This window comes from Phyllobates terribilis, unplaced genomic scaffold (genome assembly GCF_046119375.1).
Source record: "Phyllobates terribilis strain yellow unplaced genomic scaffold, ASM4611937v1 Scaffold_11__3_contigs__length_659146591, whole genome shotgun sequence".
Taxonomy (NCBI): domain Eukaryota; kingdom Metazoa; phylum Chordata; class Amphibia; order Anura; family Dendrobatidae; genus Phyllobates; species Phyllobates terribilis.
In genome coordinates, this window is record NW_027362771.1 from 639,217,550 (window position 1) to 639,236,570 (window position 19,021).

Below are 19,021 nucleotides of genomic sequence, written 5' to 3' on the forward strand. Positions count from 1 at the left end.
GTGAAAAAAACTTGCACAGCACTGGCTCAGACCTGCCTGGCAAAAACTGATAGGAACTGATCTAACTTAGTCCTGAAAAGGACTCCAATTACAATTAGTCTTTACTCCCAACCTATCTATTTAAGAGCACAGACCTGCCTGATAAAAGTCGTAGGAAATGCTGTAACCTAGTCCTTAAAAGGACTGCAATCACAACTATTCCCTACTCGCAAGCTATCTGTAGATTTGTGCGAAAATTGGCTTTAAATTAACAAGGTATAGCGCACACAGCAACAGCGGTGCCATCTAACACGCAGCTGCAGCAGTGAGAAAATGGTGGCGGCGGGGAAAATGGCTGGGTCTTATAAGGCAAGGACGTGTGACATACACTGCCCATGACACATGCCCTTGCTTGTGTGAAAAAAAGCAGTTTGCTCCGTGTGTGCGCTGCTGATAGGCTGACAGACTGCACCTCCCCACTGTAAATGCGGGAAAGAGAAAAAAAAATGGAGATCTTCATTATTCCTGCAGAGATCCATCCCCTGCCCCTCCCCCCGCCCCGCTGTACACTCAAACTGCGTATTAACATTAATTTTCAGCATTACTGAGAAAAAATCCAGTTATGATTTTGGTGCATGATCAGTTATCGAACATAACCTCGAACAGCCAAATTTTTTTCAAATCGTTCGTGTTCGCCGAACGGCTCGAACACCGCCCAAAACAGCTCGAATTTGAGATTGGCGAACAGTTCGAGTCGAACAACGCTCATCTCTACTTATAATGCTAGCTGACATCAAGCCCAGGTTAGGTTAGTAATGGGGAGGCATCTATAAGGACCACCTAACCACAAACATGTGGACAAGTGAATGTGGCCAGGGACGGTTCATCTCACTGACGCATTCCACTGGGTTAAAATTGTGGAAGGCGGGACCCTCAGACAGAACACGTCCTCTCGACGCAGAATATTGCGGGCCCTGGGTCAATCAGGGTTGCCCCTACATTCTACAGCTCTTGCACCACCTCCTCCTCCTCTTCTTCAGCCTCCATCTCCATTACTTGATTCATTATTTCAGTAGAAATTTCGGATTATCTGCTTAAACTTCATGTATGCCAATAACAATACGTAGGACTGTATGTGTTAGGGGGATGGTTGCAACAACTTTATTAAAATGATATGCAACCGAACCTCGGGGTCTGCAGTGGAGCCACGAAGACTGCGGCCGAAAACACACCGGGTAAGCGAGCGAACTCTGGCATCGGCAGGTCATGAAGAGAGCAGCCAGAGAGCATGTGGAGCCTGCCTAAGCAACCTGTGCTAATCAGCCGAGCGAGTTCTGGCATCGGCAGGTCACGGAGAGAACAGCTAAGCATCCACACAGGAACACAACCTAAGCTCAAATGATCAGAGCGCACCGCCATGCTTGTGGGCGGCCTATTTATAGACTAAGCCCTGCCCACTGTCACATTATTGGTCGCACTACTGATGACGTCACCCGCGACCAATCACCCAGTGCCAGGTCACCGAATCAGCTGATACCAAACCACCAATCACGTTCCGCCATGTCACAGGCATGCTCAGTGCAGTGCATCCTGGACTTAGACTGTTGCAGCCCAGTTCCCCTCCACAACCTATGCTTAACACGCTACTAGGAACAAAGAACCAAGACACAGCCTGTACATCTCGTGCACTGGCTAGGAGTTGGGATCGACAGCAATTCTAAGCAGCATCTGCCCTGGCTCGACCAGAATGGGAGACCACAGAATCCACTGATGACTCTGACCCAATTTCAGATCCAGCAACCGCCTGACGCCTAACAGTATGCTTAGGCGACAAACCACAGAGTTGTTGAAAGCTGTATCAGAGAACCTGGTGGTGGCTCTGAAGCTAGGCAAGCTTGCACAGATACCATGCCTGGCCCATGTGCTCAACTTAGCTGTCTGCTGTTTCTCAAAACCTTCCCGGATCTGCCAGAGCGGCTGGTCAAAGTATGCTGTGTGTGTGTGCCAATTTCAGAAAGTCAGCTACAGCTTCTGCTGCCCTGGCAGGGCTTCAGCAGCACTTGCAGCTTTCAGCTCAACAACTGGTGTGCGATGTGACTAAGTGTTGGAAATCAATGTTGCAGATGTTTGGAATGATCTTGAGCAGCAGAGCGCAGTTGTTGCGTACCAGTTTCAATAAGCCCATTGGTATTCAGGTCAGCCTCCGCACATAAGAGCTGATAGGTGGGCATGGATGTCTGATATCTGTGCCGCCCTCCAAAACTTTGAGGACTCCACCTAGATGATGAGTGGCGATGATGCCATAATTAACGTCACCATCCCGCTTCTCTGTCTACTGAAACGTTCACTGCTCACAATTAAAGAGGAGGCATTGCAGACTGAGCAAGGAACTATACAGGGTGATAATGAGGAGGCGGAGGAGGAAGAGAACATAGACAGTCATCCTCTTGGTGAGAATAGGGATGTCTTGGCAGTTGGCAGTCTGGCACACATTGCCAACTTTATGTTCCACCTTCACTGTGATCATCGCATTGTATGCATTTTGGGCACTACAGAAAACCGGCACAGCATAAGAGAATTCTTGGAGATGGAGGTGTGAGGTTCTGATTAAGGAGGATGTGAGTCTTAGATTAGTTGCAGAATGTAAGGCACAGCAGTGGTGATACACAGAAATGAGGGATGAGAGAGATGAGTTTCTATTGTATTCTGTAGTGATTGTTTAACCTAACCAGTGCAATGACTGACACAGGGTAGTGGCATCGGTGAAGCGGCTTGATAGAAATATGACCCTGGCTGCTGCATTCAAAAGGGATTGGATAGGAGACTGTTTGTTTAGAGGGAGACCGATTATAAGAGAATTGCAATAGTGAATAAGAGCGACAGTAAGAGTTTTTTCAGTATCAAAAGTGAGAAAAGGTCGAATTCTGGAGATGTTTTTAAGGTACAGGTAACTTGAGCGAGTGAGTGATTTTCCAAGTTGAATAAAGGAAAGGTGTGTGTCAAATATGACTCCAAGACAGCAGGAGTGCTGAGTGGGAGTTATGATGGCACCACCTGAAGGAAATTGCAAAGTCAGGTATAGGTAGGTTAGTAGAGGGAGGAAATCGAAGGAGTTAATTTTTTGAGATATTAAGTTCAGGCTCTTCTTGAAGAATTCTAAACAAAATAATAGTCCCATCTGACAACGCTGGTGGCAGAGGTCACAGTCAGACAGTTCATTGAATAACCAAGGAGTACAAGCAAGCGAGGCACAAACCAGATGCGGCAGGGGCAGGAGAATGCTGTCAAAGGTCTGGGACAGTTTTCCCAGACCCTCCCAGAAGCCAGGCCCTGATACACGAGGTACTCTGACAAGAAGGGAAAAGTTATGGAAGATGCTGAAGGACTACCTTGGCGACCATACCAGCGTCCTCCATGATTCCGCTCTGTCTCTGTGCCTTTCAACTGTTGGGTTTCCAAGCTTGACACGTGGCATGAACTGTCTCTCTATGCCTTGGAGGTCCTGGCCGCTAGCATTTAGTCAGAGATGTTTTTTGCGCCACCGGGGGCATTAGTACTGATAAAACTGATAGGTGCATCCATCCGCCTGTAATTTGAAAATGCTGACAGGCTGACTCAACACCACCAGATGATAACATCAAACATAAACTCAAATCCAGTGGTTATTTTTTTAGAAGTCTATTTTCATGGATCCTTCACACCCAGACATGGGTATACCCTTCAGGAATTGTTCTATTTTATGTCACCCTCCTCCTTCTCCTCATCCTCCACCACCACATCACCAGGGTGACCGTGATGCAACACCCGCATCATTTTTTTCAGGGGTGTTTCTGATTAGAGACGAGCGAATATTTCAATTTTTGTTTCCGATTACAATCGCCGTTTTTGCAATATTCGCCAATGTAATTTTTGAATATTCACCGAACATTGCTGAATGCCATTGGATTCAATGGGTGCCAAAACTAAACGCATACACAACACCTTCTAACGGGACCAAAATCTGCCAAAACACATCAATTTAGGGGCAGTAAACCAGGAAAGTGCCATCAATTGACCCAGAGTACAAGTGGTATAATTTTTATTTATTATTATAGCGCAATGTATTCCATTGCATATGCAATAACAGTATAGAATACCCACTCCTTAATAATGGGAAGGACAATTCAAATAGATTCTATATTCTATAATATTATCTGTCTTATCTGAAATTCTTTTACGGATGAGGTAGCGCAGTATGAATAGCGTATTACACCGATCCAGCCAGATATTATTGCCTTCTACTGCATGCTGCTGGTGTTACCCAAAAAAAATTAAAATCTATTCTATTCCCTATCGATAACGCTGTTAGATCCATTTACAATAGGGACAGGTGCTGTTAGGTGGTATCATCACCAGCTACAGATGAGTGTTCATTCTGGTCACATAAATGTCTTCCACAGTCCATAACTTTATTTTTGTTTATTTCTTTGGTCTTATATACAAGTCATAACCCTAGAAAGAATGTTTCTTAACTTTTTTCCATTTTAGCTTGTTTTTTGTATGTTTTTTTGGTCAGTCCGTAAAAGTGGCATAATACTCTGACAACATAGTTCACAGATATTCTATTTGTCAGCGGCCAACTGTGAATGGGTTTGAACCCACAACTGCAATATTTTAAATGGATTTTAATATTTGACATGCTCACAAAAATTGCTGGATTATTAGGGCAGTCATATGGGATAACATATGATTGCCACGGTTTCAGGCAGTCGCCTAATAGTATGGTATTTGTTAGTGACCAAGTGTCAATTGGTTCAACAAAACACAGGTGGCTGACTTTAAATTGAGTGGAATATTTGGCATGCGCAACTTCAAATATCTGTAACAACAGCAGTCAGAATGTGCAATGGACCCTCTTGCACTATTTGCACTGCAGTCTGCCACATACCCTGCCTGCCTGCCTTACTCCTGCTATCACCACTGAATGTACGCAGCTGTATTAGTCCTCAGATGGACTGTTAGTTCAGATGGATATTTAGATATGTTGTGGAATACCTATACTAACTATAAACAAGCAAATCTCTCCCTGACTCAGCATCATCTCTCCCTACACTGCCTGTTTCTGGGTTAGACTATGACGAGCCAGCATCACCGGGTCTTATATACACCTGATGATGCTGTGCGGCCAGCCAATCACTGTAATGCCACAACCAACATGGCTACGGCATTACAGTGTGAGGCAAGCATTCCCTGCATGTCCATTGGCTCTCTAAAGAGTGCCAAACATGTATGGCGAGGACCTGAGCTCCTGCTCGAGAAACCCAGAAATACTAGCCGAGCTCTGAGCTTGTCAAGCAGCATGATGCTCTGGCGAGTACCGAGTAGTGGCGATCTCATTCGCTCATCACTAGTCATTACAAAAGAACAATTTTGTGTTCACTATTCCATTTACAGACTTGGTCCATAAATGTAGGCTTCCTGCTCGATAAGTGTATAGCATGTGGAGAGAAGGGGACAAGAACCGGTCTGAAAGACCAAAATGTAATTTTGAACTAAATAACTTGATGGACAATAAAAAACATGACATTTTTAGTAGATCTTTAAAATAACTTGTTCAGAAAGCCAGATCCTCTCACCAACAATTTACAAAACTCTCTTGTAACAAATGACAAAAAACAAATTTGTAGGGAGCAAAAATCTTATCTCAAATCCCCAAAAAATCCAAACTGCTTATTACTTATTTATTTGCTATCTAAATTAAAAAATGGAAGGCATTACACCAAAAATGTCCTATATAATTTACTTAATAATTTTTTATAAGCCTGAGAGATATCTCTATTACTAAAACTATATATTATAGGATTAAGAAATGGTGTAACTACCGTGTACAGTAGGGAGAGAATTTTCTTTACATGAACTGAATTTGAAAATAAATATATGCTAAATGCAGATCCATAATGCATGGCCACCACAGTCAGGTGAGAGCTGCAGGTGGAGAAGGTCTTCTGCCTCCCTGTTGTAGATGGGATCTTCAGTATGGTGGAAATAATGTAGATATATGAGACAGTAATCACAGTAAATGGACAGATACCTAATGATATCATAAGGAACATGCTTTCTGCCTTCAATATAGAAGTATCCGAGCAGGAAAGTTCAAGATTCGGGTCTCTATCACAAAAGAAATGGTCAATGATGTTTGGTCCACAGAACCACAAATAACTCATAGTTACTGAAAGAACCAAGATTACTACCAAGAGGATCAACCAAGACAACAAAATGGACCCTAGACAAAATGTGAGGTGCATGACTGTGGTGTAATGTAGAGGGTGACAGATGGCCTGATACCGGTCATAGGACATCACAGTCAAGATAAACGTTTCTAACATTCCAAAAGCTGAAAAAAAGTAAAATTGTGTTAAACATCCAAAAAAAGAAACAGAACTTCCCTCATACAACACAATGTGGAGCATGTTGGGTACAATGGTGGTGGAGATTAGAATATCTGAGAAGGAGAGTTGTGTGAGGAAGAAGTACATGGGAGAGTGGAGCGATCGGCTGGAGGACACCACCAGAATGATCAGGAGGTTTCCACATACAGTCACACAGTAGATCACCAGCAAAATAAGAAGTAAGAAAATTCTTAAATTTTGGAATTCCTGAAATCCGGAAAGAAATATTACAGTCACCGAGCCGGTTTTATTTCATAGAATCATAGAATCATAGAATGGTAGAGTTGGAAGGGACCTCCTGGGTCATCTGGTCCAACCCCCTGCTCAAAGCAGGATTCACTAGATCATCTCAGACAGATGTCTGTCCAGCCTCTGTTTGAAGACGTCCATTGAAGGGGAACTCACCACCTCTCGTGGCAGCCTGTTCCACTCATTAATCACCCTAACTGTCAAAAAGTTTTTTCTAATATCTAATCTGTGTCTCCTCCCATTTAGTTTCATCCCATTGCTTCTAGTCTTTCCTTGTGCAAATGAGAATAAAGATGATCCTTCTACAATGTGACAGCCCTTGACATTTGTAGACAGCTATTAAGTCTCCTCTCAGTCTTCTTTTTTGCAAGCTAAACATTCCCAAATCCTGCAACCGTTCCTCATAGGACATGGTTTGCAGACCAGTCACCATTCTGGTCGCTCTTCTCTGAACTTGCTCCAGTTTGTCTATGTCTTTTTTAAAATGTGGTGCCCAAAACTGTACACAGTATTCCAGATGAGGTCTGACCAAAGAGGAGTAAAGACCGATAATGACTTCACGTGATCTAGACTGTATGCTTCTGTTAATACATCCCAGAATTGTATTTGCCTTTTTTGCTGCTGCATCACACTGTTGACTCATGTTCAGTCTATGATCTATTAGTATACCTAAGTCTTTTTCACATGTACTGTTGCTTAGCTCTGTTCCTCCCATTCTGTATATGCTTTTTTCATTTTTATTGCCCAGATGTAGTACTTTGCATTTTTCCCTGTTAAAAACCATTCTGTTGGTTGCTGCCCACTGCTCCAGTTTATTTAGGTCTTTTTGAATCCTCTCTCTCTCTTCTCTAGTATTAGCTATCCCTCCTAGCTTTGTGTCATCAGCAAATTTAATCAGTTTACCCTCAATTCCTTCATCTAAATCATTGATAAAGATGTTGAACAATACAGGTCCCAGGACGGAGCCCTGTGGTACCCCACTTGAGACATTCATCCAGCTGGATGTGAAGCCATTTACAACCACCCTTTGAGTCCGATCACTAAGCCAGTTATGAATCCACCTAACAGTTGCCTGGTCCATTGCATACTTGGTCATTTTTTCAATAAGGATGATGTGAGATACTTTGTCAAATGCTTTGCTGAAGTCAAGATATACTATATCTACAGCATTTCCCTGATCCACCCAGTCAGTGATTCTGTCATAGAAGGAAATTAAGTTAGTCTGACATGACTTGTTAGTTACAAACCCATGCTGACTCTGGTTAATCACTTCATTCTTATCCATGTACTTACATACATGTTGTTTAATAATTTGTTCAAAGATCTTTCCTGGTATAGAAGTCAGACTCACCGGCCTATAGTTCCCTGGGTCCACCTTCTTCCCCTTTTTGAAGATAGGAACAACATTTGCTCTTCTCCAGTCTTCTGGGACTTCTCCTGTTCTCCAAGAATTTTCAAAGATTATGGAGAGTGGTTCTAAAATTTCTTCTACAATCTCCTTCAGTACTCTGGGGTGTAATTCATCTGGACCTGGAGACTTGAACTCATTTATGTTAGCTAAATATTCCCTCACAATCTTTCTGTTTACTGATAACTTGGATTCCTCTATTCCTTTAAAAGGACAGTGAAGATCAGTTGATGTTACATTTTCTTTCTGAGAGAAAACAGATGCAAAATAGGAATTAAAAAGTTCGGCCTTCTCAACATCCTCTCTTACCATTTCTCCATTTTCATCCTGTAAAAATCCTATAGCATCTTTGACTTTTCTTTTACTTTTGACATACCCCCAAAATCCTTTTTTATTGCTTTTGACATCTCTTGCAAGCCTTAATTCATTGTCAGCTTTAGCTAACCTGATACGTGCCCTACAGGATCTGCAGACTGCATTATAATCTTCTTTAGATATGCCTCCCTCTTTCCATTTAATAAACATTTCTTTCTTTCTTTTTAGCATGTGTTTAAGTTCTGTGTTCATCCATCCTGGTTTCCTTAAATGCTTCCCATTCTTCCTACTTTTCGGGATTGTTAACGATTGTGCTTTGAGAATCTCATTTTTAAAAATTTCCCATCCTTCCTGGACATTTTTGTCCTTAAGGACATCCAGCCATTGGATCCCTCCTATTCTCTTTCTGAGTCTCTTAAAATCTGCCTTTCTAAAATCTAACCTTGAAGTTTGAGTCTTCACATGTCTTCCTCCTCTAGTTATCCAAAATTCTATAATAGCATGATCGCTGCCTCCTAGGGTCCCAGCCACCTTTACCTCCTCAACCATTTCCTCCCTGTTTATAAGAATTAGATCCAAAGTAGCAGATCCCCTTGTTTTCTCCCCTACCTTTTGGAAGATAAAGTTGTCAGCAAGAGAGGATAAGAATTTGCTTGACCTGTTAGTTTTACTTGAGAGAGATTCCCAACAAATGTCTGGATAGTTGAAATCTCCCATGACCACTACGTCATATTTTTTGGAGAATTTGGTCATTTGATACATAAAGAGTTCATCCATATCTTCAGCTTGCCCAGGTGGCCTGTAGTAAATGCCTACAATGGTGTCCTTTCCGTTGTTCTCTCCTTGTATTCTTACCCAAACAGTTTCCACAGAACTCCCAGTCTCTGAAGCTTCAATCTCTGTGCAGATATACGCTTTTCTAACATACAATGCAACACCTCCTCCTCGTTTATCAAGTCTGTTTCTTGCAAATAAGTTGTATCCTTTTAGCCTTTTATTCCAATCATGTGTATCGTCCCACCAAGTTTCAGTGATTCCAATGACATCATATTCCTTTTCCTGCATTAGTAGTTCCAATTCTCCTTGTTTGTTGCCCATGCTTTGTGCATTTGTATAAAAACATTTTAGTTTGTGATTGGTTTCTCTTCCTCCCATATTTTTATTATTTAGATTTTTTTGTCTTTGTTCTTCTTTTCCACTTCCAGTAGCAGAGATCTCAATAGTATTTGTCAGCTGTATGGCTTTTTCTGGCCTTTTGCTTCCCTTCCCACATTGTTCTAGTTTAAAGCTCTTCTGATGAGTGTAGCAAGGCGACTTCCAAATACATGTTTTCCAGTCTTCGTAAGGTGCACCCCATCTCTAGCAAGTAGTCCATCGTATAGGTAATTCATTCCGTGATCCAGAAATCCAAATCCTTGTTGACGGCACCATCGACGTAGCCAGTTGTTCACCTGTAGAATCTTATTCCACCTCATTGTTCCATGGCCATCCACTGGGAGGATGGATGAGAAGACCACCTGCGCTCCCAATTCTTTCACTTTCTTGCCTAAGTCTTCAAAGTCACTGCAGATGGTTTCCAGGTCCTTTCTTGCGGTGTCATTTGTCCCCACATGTATTAGCAGGAATGGGTAGTGATCTGTAGGTCTGAAGAGTCTTGATATCCTGTCAGACACATCTTTAATTTTTGCTCCTGGAAGACAGCACATTTCTCTTGAGGTTATGTCTGGTCTGCAGATAGCGGCCTCTGTTCGTCTTAACAGGGAATCCCCCATGACCACCACTCTCCGTTTTTTCTTCACAACATTCTTCTTTCTCCATCCAGGAGGATTCTGAGGGCTTACAAGGTTATTCATTGCTGGCAAAGTCTTATCTTGCTGTATTTCTTCATGGTTCTCCTGTGTGAGAGCCTGGTACTGGTTCCTGAGCAGTATGGGTGCTGACTGCCTCTCGATCCTCCTGCTTCTGTGGGTCACATGCTTCCATTCCTCTGTTTCGTCAGGTGCAGTTCGAATTTCTTCTCTTTCTGAATCATGAAGAGATAATTCTGCTCTGTCTAAGAACTCTTCACCTTCCTTAATGATTTTCAAGGTAGTTAACCTCTCTTCTAGATTTCGCAACTTTTCCTCCAACAGGGACACAAGCTTGCATTTCTGGCATGTGAAGTCTGGCTTTTCCACTGGCAAGTCTGTGAACATGTAGCAGGATATGCAGCTCACCAAATGGCTCCTGGACTCTTCCATGTTCTTATTGTTAATGTTCTGAAAACAGTGAAAAAAGCTTAAAAAAAAAGCTTCAAAATGCGCGCGCCTATCGTCGCGCGGTTTACCGATGTTCTCTTTTCAGCTCCAACAGCCAAAATCCAGTGTTCTTTGAGCTCGCGGAGACTCTTCACTTACCCCAAAATGCAGTGGGAATATGCAAATTATCTCCTCAGGACTCCTCCCCTGGTTTACCGATGTCCTCTTTTCAGCTCCAACAGCCAAAATCCAGTGTTCTTTGAGCTCGCGGAGACTCTTCACTTACCCCAAAATGCAGTGGGAATATGCAAATTATCTCCTCAGGACTCCTCCCCTGGTTTACCGATGTCCTCTTTTCAGCTCCAACAGCCAAAATCCAGTGTTCTTTGAGCTCGCGGAGACTCTTCACTTACCCCAAAATGCAGTGGGAATATGCAAATTATCTCCTCAGGACTCCTCCCCTGGTTTACCGATGTCCTCTTTTCAGCTCCAACAGCCAAAATCCAGTGTTCTTTGAGCTCGCGGAGACTCTTCACTTACCCCAAAATGCAGTGGGAATATGCAAATTATCTCCTCAGGACTCCTCCCCTGGTTTATTATATAGTTTTCATCTTCAATATGATAGAACAGCAAATTTTCAGTTTAATCAACCTGATGGGCTGTGATGGATATTGCCTACATAAATAGCACAGAAAACATATATATTACAAGTATTTTATTTAGCTGATCATTTATTTTAATGTTAAAATTTTAAAATTAGGAAAAAATAAAATGGATAGAAATCCTGAACTATTTATTTACATTATTATTATTATTATTATTATTATTATTATTATTTATTGTTATATTGAAGGTATATTCACTCTGGAACTGTAAATGAAAATTGGTAAAATTACATAGTTATTAAGATTTAATATTAATTTTATAGTGTTCTTTCAGAAAACCCTCTATGAGTCATACATGTTAATGGAAACCACACCACTGATCCAAACTGAATGTTCTTCCCTGTAACTTTGAACTTTAAAGTTACAGGGAAGAGAACCTAGTTTGGATCAGTGGTGTGACCATGTCGCTCACGAAAACTGTCAATATTCAGGGGCGGGGAAGATATTGCCTAAACGTCTCACTACAGAGTACCCCTAAATCGTGTCTTTTTGAAGACTGGTGATATCACCGCACTTGACTCTTGGAAAGCAAAAAGCCTAGAACAATAGTAAGGAAAAACACATGTTGGTAATATCTCTAAGCTATCTGCTCAAATTGTGTAACCCCAAGATTCATAGATTGATAACCTGCGATCCAACACATTACCTTTAATGGATAATTCTGTAAACTGAAGGATTGTTCACAGAATCAAAATGATTCTAATATTGATATCCTTTCCTAAGAATCAATCAAAATAGATGTATAACTCAAGTATCTAATGTCCGTTCTTCTCTGCACCCAGACTAACCAGGTCCTTCTTCACATGAGTACTGAAAACGGCGCACAATATTCCATGTGTGGTCTGAGCCGTGATTCCTGTAAAGGCAAAAATGATAAATCTAACAAATATATTGTAATACACTTACAGTGTAATAAGAAATCCCGTCAGATCAGTACTTTTTTCCTGGTGCAAAATGTGTGAATCCTGGAATATTTTCTTATATTATATGTAATTAAATTTCAATGAAAACGAAGAAAATTATGAAATCGGTGTCCACGATTTATTAATCTTGACTAAATCTAACAGCAAAAATGCTTTAACTTTGATTGCAAGTTTTCATTTAAAAAAAATCTAAAGATTTATTTCAGAAAAGTTTCCAGCAGAGAAATGTATCCAACGGAAAATAATATATGTTTTCTCTGTCAGTAAGATGTATGGCAGGCGTCTTGTGATGTTATTATGTGGCATCCCCTTTATAGATGAAAATACAATGATATGACAAGCAAAGTGGCATCATGGGGAATCCAATAATGACCCCAATTGGGATATATAGTGGTGTAAATAATTGGTCTTTAAGGAATTATAATCATTGTAAATAATATAATAATAGTCAATTAAAAGCAAACATTTCCCTAATGTTTTCTCCACTAGAGAATGCCCCCATAACATAATTAAATCACGTACAGTGGTTCAAAATGCAGAAAATATCCAAATTCCTTACATGATTGATGCATTTAATTCTAGATCACCATAATTGGGTGTTTCGCTCATATGCAATTTGTCTGATCTACTCTCTATGATGCTGCCTACATTTCTCTGGTTATTCTATATTACCACTAACAAACAAAGTAGCACTCTGCAATGCTAAGTACGCGAACATGAAATATATGAAATTTGAATAGCATTACTGCAGTAGAAAATAGACATAACTGAGAAATCTTAGCGCATAAATTGGCCAATTTATGTGTACCTGGTAGCCGCGATAAGGAGATTCTCCTAATACCAAGACCCTACCAATGTGAACTCCTCTCTAAGAGACAAAAGTGCTTGTGTATGGGAAAGCAAGATCCTGCTGCAATTAAAACCACCTGTGTCCTAGAGGCTTACTACTGGAGCAGCTACCTCCATATACAACGAACAAACAAAGCAGCACTCTGCAACGCTAAGTACGCGAACATGAAATATTTGAAATATGAATAGCATTACTGCTATAGAAAATAGAAATATCTGAGAAATCTTAGCGCCTAAATTGGCCAATTCCTGTGTACCTGGTAGCCGCGATAAGGCGTTTCTCGATACTAGGAAACTACCAAAGTGCAGTAAATATCAGTGATATACAGTGACAACCACCATAGCTGTTGATTCTTTCCACACAGTGCCAGCAGGGGTATGTATTATACCACTCATTGCAGATTTTGCAACTAAATTTAAATTCTGAATTTGAGAGCAAAGAGGGAGGAAGAAAAGTGGACAGATTAGTTGCGTGAATAAAATATAGCCTTTAGTAATTATATTTAACCCTTTAGTGACTCAGCCAATTTTGAACGTAACGACCAGGCCAATTTTTTTACATTTGACCAGTGACACTTTATGCGATAATAACTCTGGAATGCTTCAACGGATTCCAATGATTCCGAGATAATTTTTTCGTGACAAAATTTACTTCATGATAGTGGTAAAAATTTGCTCAATATTACTTGCGTTTGTCTGTGAAAATATCAGAAATTTGCTGAAAATTTTTGAAAATGTCACAATTTTCAAATTTTAATTCTTATGTTCTTAAACCAGAGAGATATGTCGCACAAAATAGTTAATAAATAATATTTCCCACATGTCTACTGTACACCAGCATCATTTTTGAAGCATATTTTGTTTTGTTAGAAAGTTAGAAAAGTTTCAATTTGATCAGCAAATTATCATCTTTACAACAAAATTTTCAAAACCATTTTTTTAGGGACCACATCACATTTGAAGTGACTTTGGAGGGACTATATGACACAAAATATCCAAAAGTGACACCATTCTAAAAACTGTACCCCTCAAAATCCTCAAAATTAAAGATGAGTGAATATGTTCGAAAAACAATCGCTAATTTCAAATTTGGCAGAAAGATGGCACATTCGGATTCGTGATCAGACACATGAGCATCTTTTCTTAAAATCGGCAAAATTTGGTAAAAAGTCGGTAAAAGTGCGGGAAATGATTATCTTGCTACTAAAGTATTTTTAGCACTTTGGCTAGGATAGTGATGGTGTATGATGAGCGGGGCGCGTGTTTGATGAAGGGAGGGGGTGGAGAGAGGTCAGAGGAGAGGCATACTTGCAATCTTTTGTTTTTTCCCTAACTTTGTGCGTGCAAATGGCGGCTAGCCAATTAGAGTGTAGTAACCATCCACAATGTCCAGACACAAGGGCTTGTGCCATTGGCTGCTGAAATCACATGTCCCTCTCGTTTTAAAGAACAGACACTTTGTTTTAGGTTCATTTTGTCAGTGTAACAGCACAGAGAGGCTGCTCTTGGATTCATTAGAGATTTTGGCTAGTTAGCAAGGTGGTTGTTTCTAAGTCAGATAGTTTAGATAACTAGTGTCCTGTATGGCTGTGAAATCGACCTTCCAGCAGATTTTGTTTTCTTGTGACATTAGGGAGGTTCAGACAAAGACAGCAGGGCACATTTTATAGAAGTCTGTTGAGCACTGCTTCTATTGTGCTCCTTGCACAAGTACACTTTTAAAAATCTATTTTTTTCAGTTGCTAACGTGATACAGCACACCACATCTCACCTTGTAATTTAGTGGTGCTGAAATTCAGCTGTACGTAGAGCTGTTGCAGAGTAAAAAAATCTATTTTTTGCTGTGACTAACGTGTTGCAGCACGCTGTATCTCACCTTCTCATTTTGAGGCGGTGAAATTCTGCTGTATGCAGAGCTCATGCAGAGTAAAAAAAAATCTATTGTTTTCTGTTGCTAACATGATACAGCAGGGGAGGTCTCAGTTTGAAATTGTTTGGAGCATATATTCTTTGTTATACAGGCCTCATCAACAGTAAAAAAAATAAAATTCTTCTCTTACTAACATGATACCGTAGGGGAGATCTCAGTTGATATTTCTTGAAGCATATATTCTATGTTATACAGGCCTCATCCACAGTAAAAAAAATACTTTCTTCTGTTACTAATGTGATATAGAAGGCTAGATCTTAGTTTGAAATTTCTTGGAGCCTATATTCCACAGTATACAGACCTCATCCACAGTAAAAAAAAAATATTTTTTCTTTTTCTAACGTGATACAGTAAGAGAGATCTCAGTTTGAAATTGTTTGCAGCATATATTTTATGTTATACAGGCCTCATGCACAGTAAAAAAAAACATTATTTCTTCTGTTAGTAACATCATATAGCAGGCCAGATGTCAGTTTCAAATTTCTGGGTGCTGATGTTGTTCTCCAAATAGGAGTACACCTGATAAAATCAAAATTGGTTTTCTTACTACCGTGGTATATAAAGCAGGCTACATTTCATCTTTTAATTCTATGGTGCTGATATTCTTCTCCATACAGGGGTACACATGATAAAATATAAATTTGTTCTATTACTACCGTGCTATAAGAAGTAGGTTGTAATTCTTTTGTGCTGAGAATCTGCTGTATCCAAGGCGTGTCCATAGTAAAAAAAAATATTTTTTGTTACTATCATGCTACATATTGCAAGTCACATTTTATCTTTTAATTATTTTGTGCTAATATTGTGCTCCAGTCAGGAGTCAACATTTCACAATATAAATTATTTGTGCTAATTGCGTGGTCCTGAAACCAGGCCACATTTAAGCATTGGACATGGCTTGGGTCAGTATTTCTTGCTTAAAGTTTGATCAGTAACTGGTGGATAAGTGACAGGTGGAGGCCTGGTGCTCTGAGAGCTCTACCAAATTCAGGCAACACAATTGAAGGATACCCAACTTGGAGACCAAACATTTCACTCATTATGGGCAGATATCACTAAAGTGGTATCAATTTCTATTTATTTATTTATTTTAATCATTTAAATAGGGCCAATAATTTCACAATGCTTTACAGACATTTACAGACATTAATGGCACAGTCCCCATTTAGTTTCACAATCTAAGTTTCCTATCAGTATTAGTGTTGAGCCACCCCCGTAGTGTTCGAGTTCGGTTCGGTTCGTCGAACACCCGTGTGTTCGCCGAAATGTTCGTCGAACACCTTCGAACACCGTTAAAACCAATGGCAGGCAAACAAAAACACATAGAAACACATAGAAAACACCTTCAAAGGTGTCCAAAAGCTGACAAACTGCTCAGAAGACACAACTAACACATGGAAAAGTGACAAATACATATAGTCATGCGAAAAGAAAAGAGGTGGAGGAGTAAAAGGAGGGGGAGACACAGATATAGGCATGTCATGCTCTTCTAAAATCCAAAAAGTGAGAAGCCGACACGTTCAGTCCGCTCCTGCCCGTGCCACCTCCGCGTCGCCGGGTTTGTGCCAGAGCCGCGGTGAACCCTGACGGCCAGCCCCCCTCTCCCAATACTGGTGCCTGTCCGCTGGTGGGTCGAGCGAGCCCCCCTGTGGTGGAGGCAGCTCTAAGCTTTTTAATTTAAATTGTCTCTCTAATTTGAATGAATACACTTTAAATCCATTTACAAGGATCTATTGGAGGGCAAGTCTCATGCCAGCAGCCGCGTAATTCCAGCTCCAGTAGCGTCCACTAAAGCTGCTGCAGTTAAAAAGCTTTTATAAGGATCGAGCTCGGCTGTCCACCGCAAGGCATCCTACTGCCAGTCCCAGCCCCTATGCCTTGGGGTGCCTCCTGATGCTCTTCACTGAGTATCCCGTGGTCCCGAAGCATTTCCTTTGAAAAAATTAAGTGTCCAAACTACAGGTGGTGTAGCTTGCTTAACAGCCGGGATAATCCACTGACTAGCAGACACTGCTACTAGGCACAAAGTATTTCCTGGGCTAGATGCAGTTAAAAATTTGTAATTAGATACTCTCGTTGGATGCTGAGAAAGCATTCCATAGAGTCTCCTGGCACGCCATATATGATTCTCTTAAAAAGCTTGGGGTAGGGGTCTAGGGGACCCTTTTATAGCCAAAATCACGGGCCTGTATCGCAATACGTCACCTAGGCTGAAGATAAATGGAACTTTAGCACCCTGAGGGCTCGGTTGCTACAGAGGTATTGCACCTCACCCAGAGGTGTGATATCTCACTCTCAGGTAAGGATGTAGTGTGGATCAGGACCCGACACCTGCATGCATTACACCACATTGCCGTGGGGCAGGGCGACCAATATGCCCCTGAGATGGGCACGACAGTCCCTGTCCCTGGCTGGAGTGGGGGGAGGGAACACTGAGGAAGGGGAACCCTGTAGTGCAGGAGCAGGGAGGAAGCAGTTCCTGGGTGCATTGAGAAGGGAGTATAAAAGGTGGGCACCATCTTAGTTCAGTGCAGAGAAGTCTGAGCAGAAGTGGCAGGGAGCAGGGGCTCTGCATGAGCTCTGCTCCGGAGGCGGGCCTAGTAAAAGAGGCCCAGGCCTGGAAGAGGGAAAAGGAAGGAAGAGGAGCGGAGAAGGCTACAGGAAGGAGGTACGAAGGGATCCCAGGGGTGCGGACGGGCGAGTTACCACCGCACGCCCGAATCCACCTGCGTGGTGGGGTCAGGCCAAAGGGGGAGACCGGTCCCCGAAACTAGTGGAGGCAGGAAACGACCCTCAGCTAGAAACAGGAGGCTGTGATATTTTATGTGGCACAGCCCCTCGCTACACCCGCTAGGAAGGCACCACATAGGGTCAGGGAAACTGGCGCCAAGTTTACCAAGAGGAGGCCCGAGGCAGCCGGACAGAAGGGTTGGTAAGAAAGGCCAGACAAAGGACACACAAAGGGGGTCCTGTGAAGCGCTCCAAAGTTATCTGGGAGTTGTCTGAGCCCCTCACCTGGTGAGCACAGTACGACGTGGGCAGCCGTTACCTGCAGACGTGGTCTGGATAATAAGAACTGTGAGTAAAGGCCCTGGACTGCATCACTGACTCCGTGTCATTACTGCTGTTGCCCTGCACCTTCACCCCCATCCTCCGCATACACTGCCCTGAGGCTATACTCCTCCCGTGGGGAGTTATGCTACGCTCTGCTGCACCCACAACACCAGCCTCAGCGGTCTGCCCTGGAGCGGCGGTTCACTCTGACCGCAATCCACGGGTGGCGTAGTCGGACATTTAAACATCAAAACCACATAAATAGTTCCGCCACTGGTTTGACCGCCCTGAGCCACGGAACCGGGTCGCCGCCACGGAGACTACAACTATCAGCATCCACCAAAAAGGGTCCGGCTCCGGGTGTCCCAAGGCCCAGGGGGCGCGTCAGAACATTTTCATCACCTTTCACAATCACCAATGGGACAAGGCAGGGATGTTCTCTGTCCCCTCTCTTATACATCCTAGTGACGGAGCACCTGCTCTCATCAATTTGCCATAACCCCAATATTAGGTGGATTGAGGTGGGAGGCACCGAGTACAAGTGCTCTCTATTTGCTGATGATGTCCTAGTATATATCACTCAATCACATATATCCATCCATGCTGTTATGGCTGAAATAGATCACTTTGTTACATGGTCAAATTTTAAAATCAATGCAGCGAAGTCTGAGGCCCTCGATGTCTCCCTCCCCAAATCCATATAGGATTCCATCCAGTCCAACTTTCCCTTTGCCTAGCCCTCACAGGGTATCAAATACTTAGGAATTCCTATTCATAGAGACCTCTCCCATCTATGTTATCTTAATTTTGGGCCCTTTATTAAACAACTCCATACAGACCACGGTTGGCAAGTTAGAACTGTAAGATTCACTACGTGAACCACTGGTGTTTTGTGGAAAAGCACATGTACACTGTGTTCCAAATTATTATGCAAAAAGTGTTTAGGAGTGATAAGGGAAGAATTTGTTTGTTTGTCAGTTAAAC

General features: G+C 41.9%; 1 protein-coding gene across 1 annotated transcript; it reads right to left on the reverse strand.

The window, feature by feature from the left end:
• Positions 1–5,732: 5,732 nt before the first annotated feature.
• Positions 5,733–16,023, reverse strand: LOC141167594 (olfactory receptor 1E16-like). The gene is made up of 3 exons (XM_073654983.1): positions 15,966–16,023; positions 12,070–12,137; positions 5,733–6,614 (listed from the first exon to the last, which is right to left on the reverse strand). The coding sequence occupies exons 1-3, from the start codon at positions 16,021–16,023 to the stop codon at positions 5,733–5,735; spliced, it is 1,008 nt and encodes a 335-aa protein (XP_073511084.1).
• Positions 16,024–19,021: the final 2,998 nt, after the last annotated feature.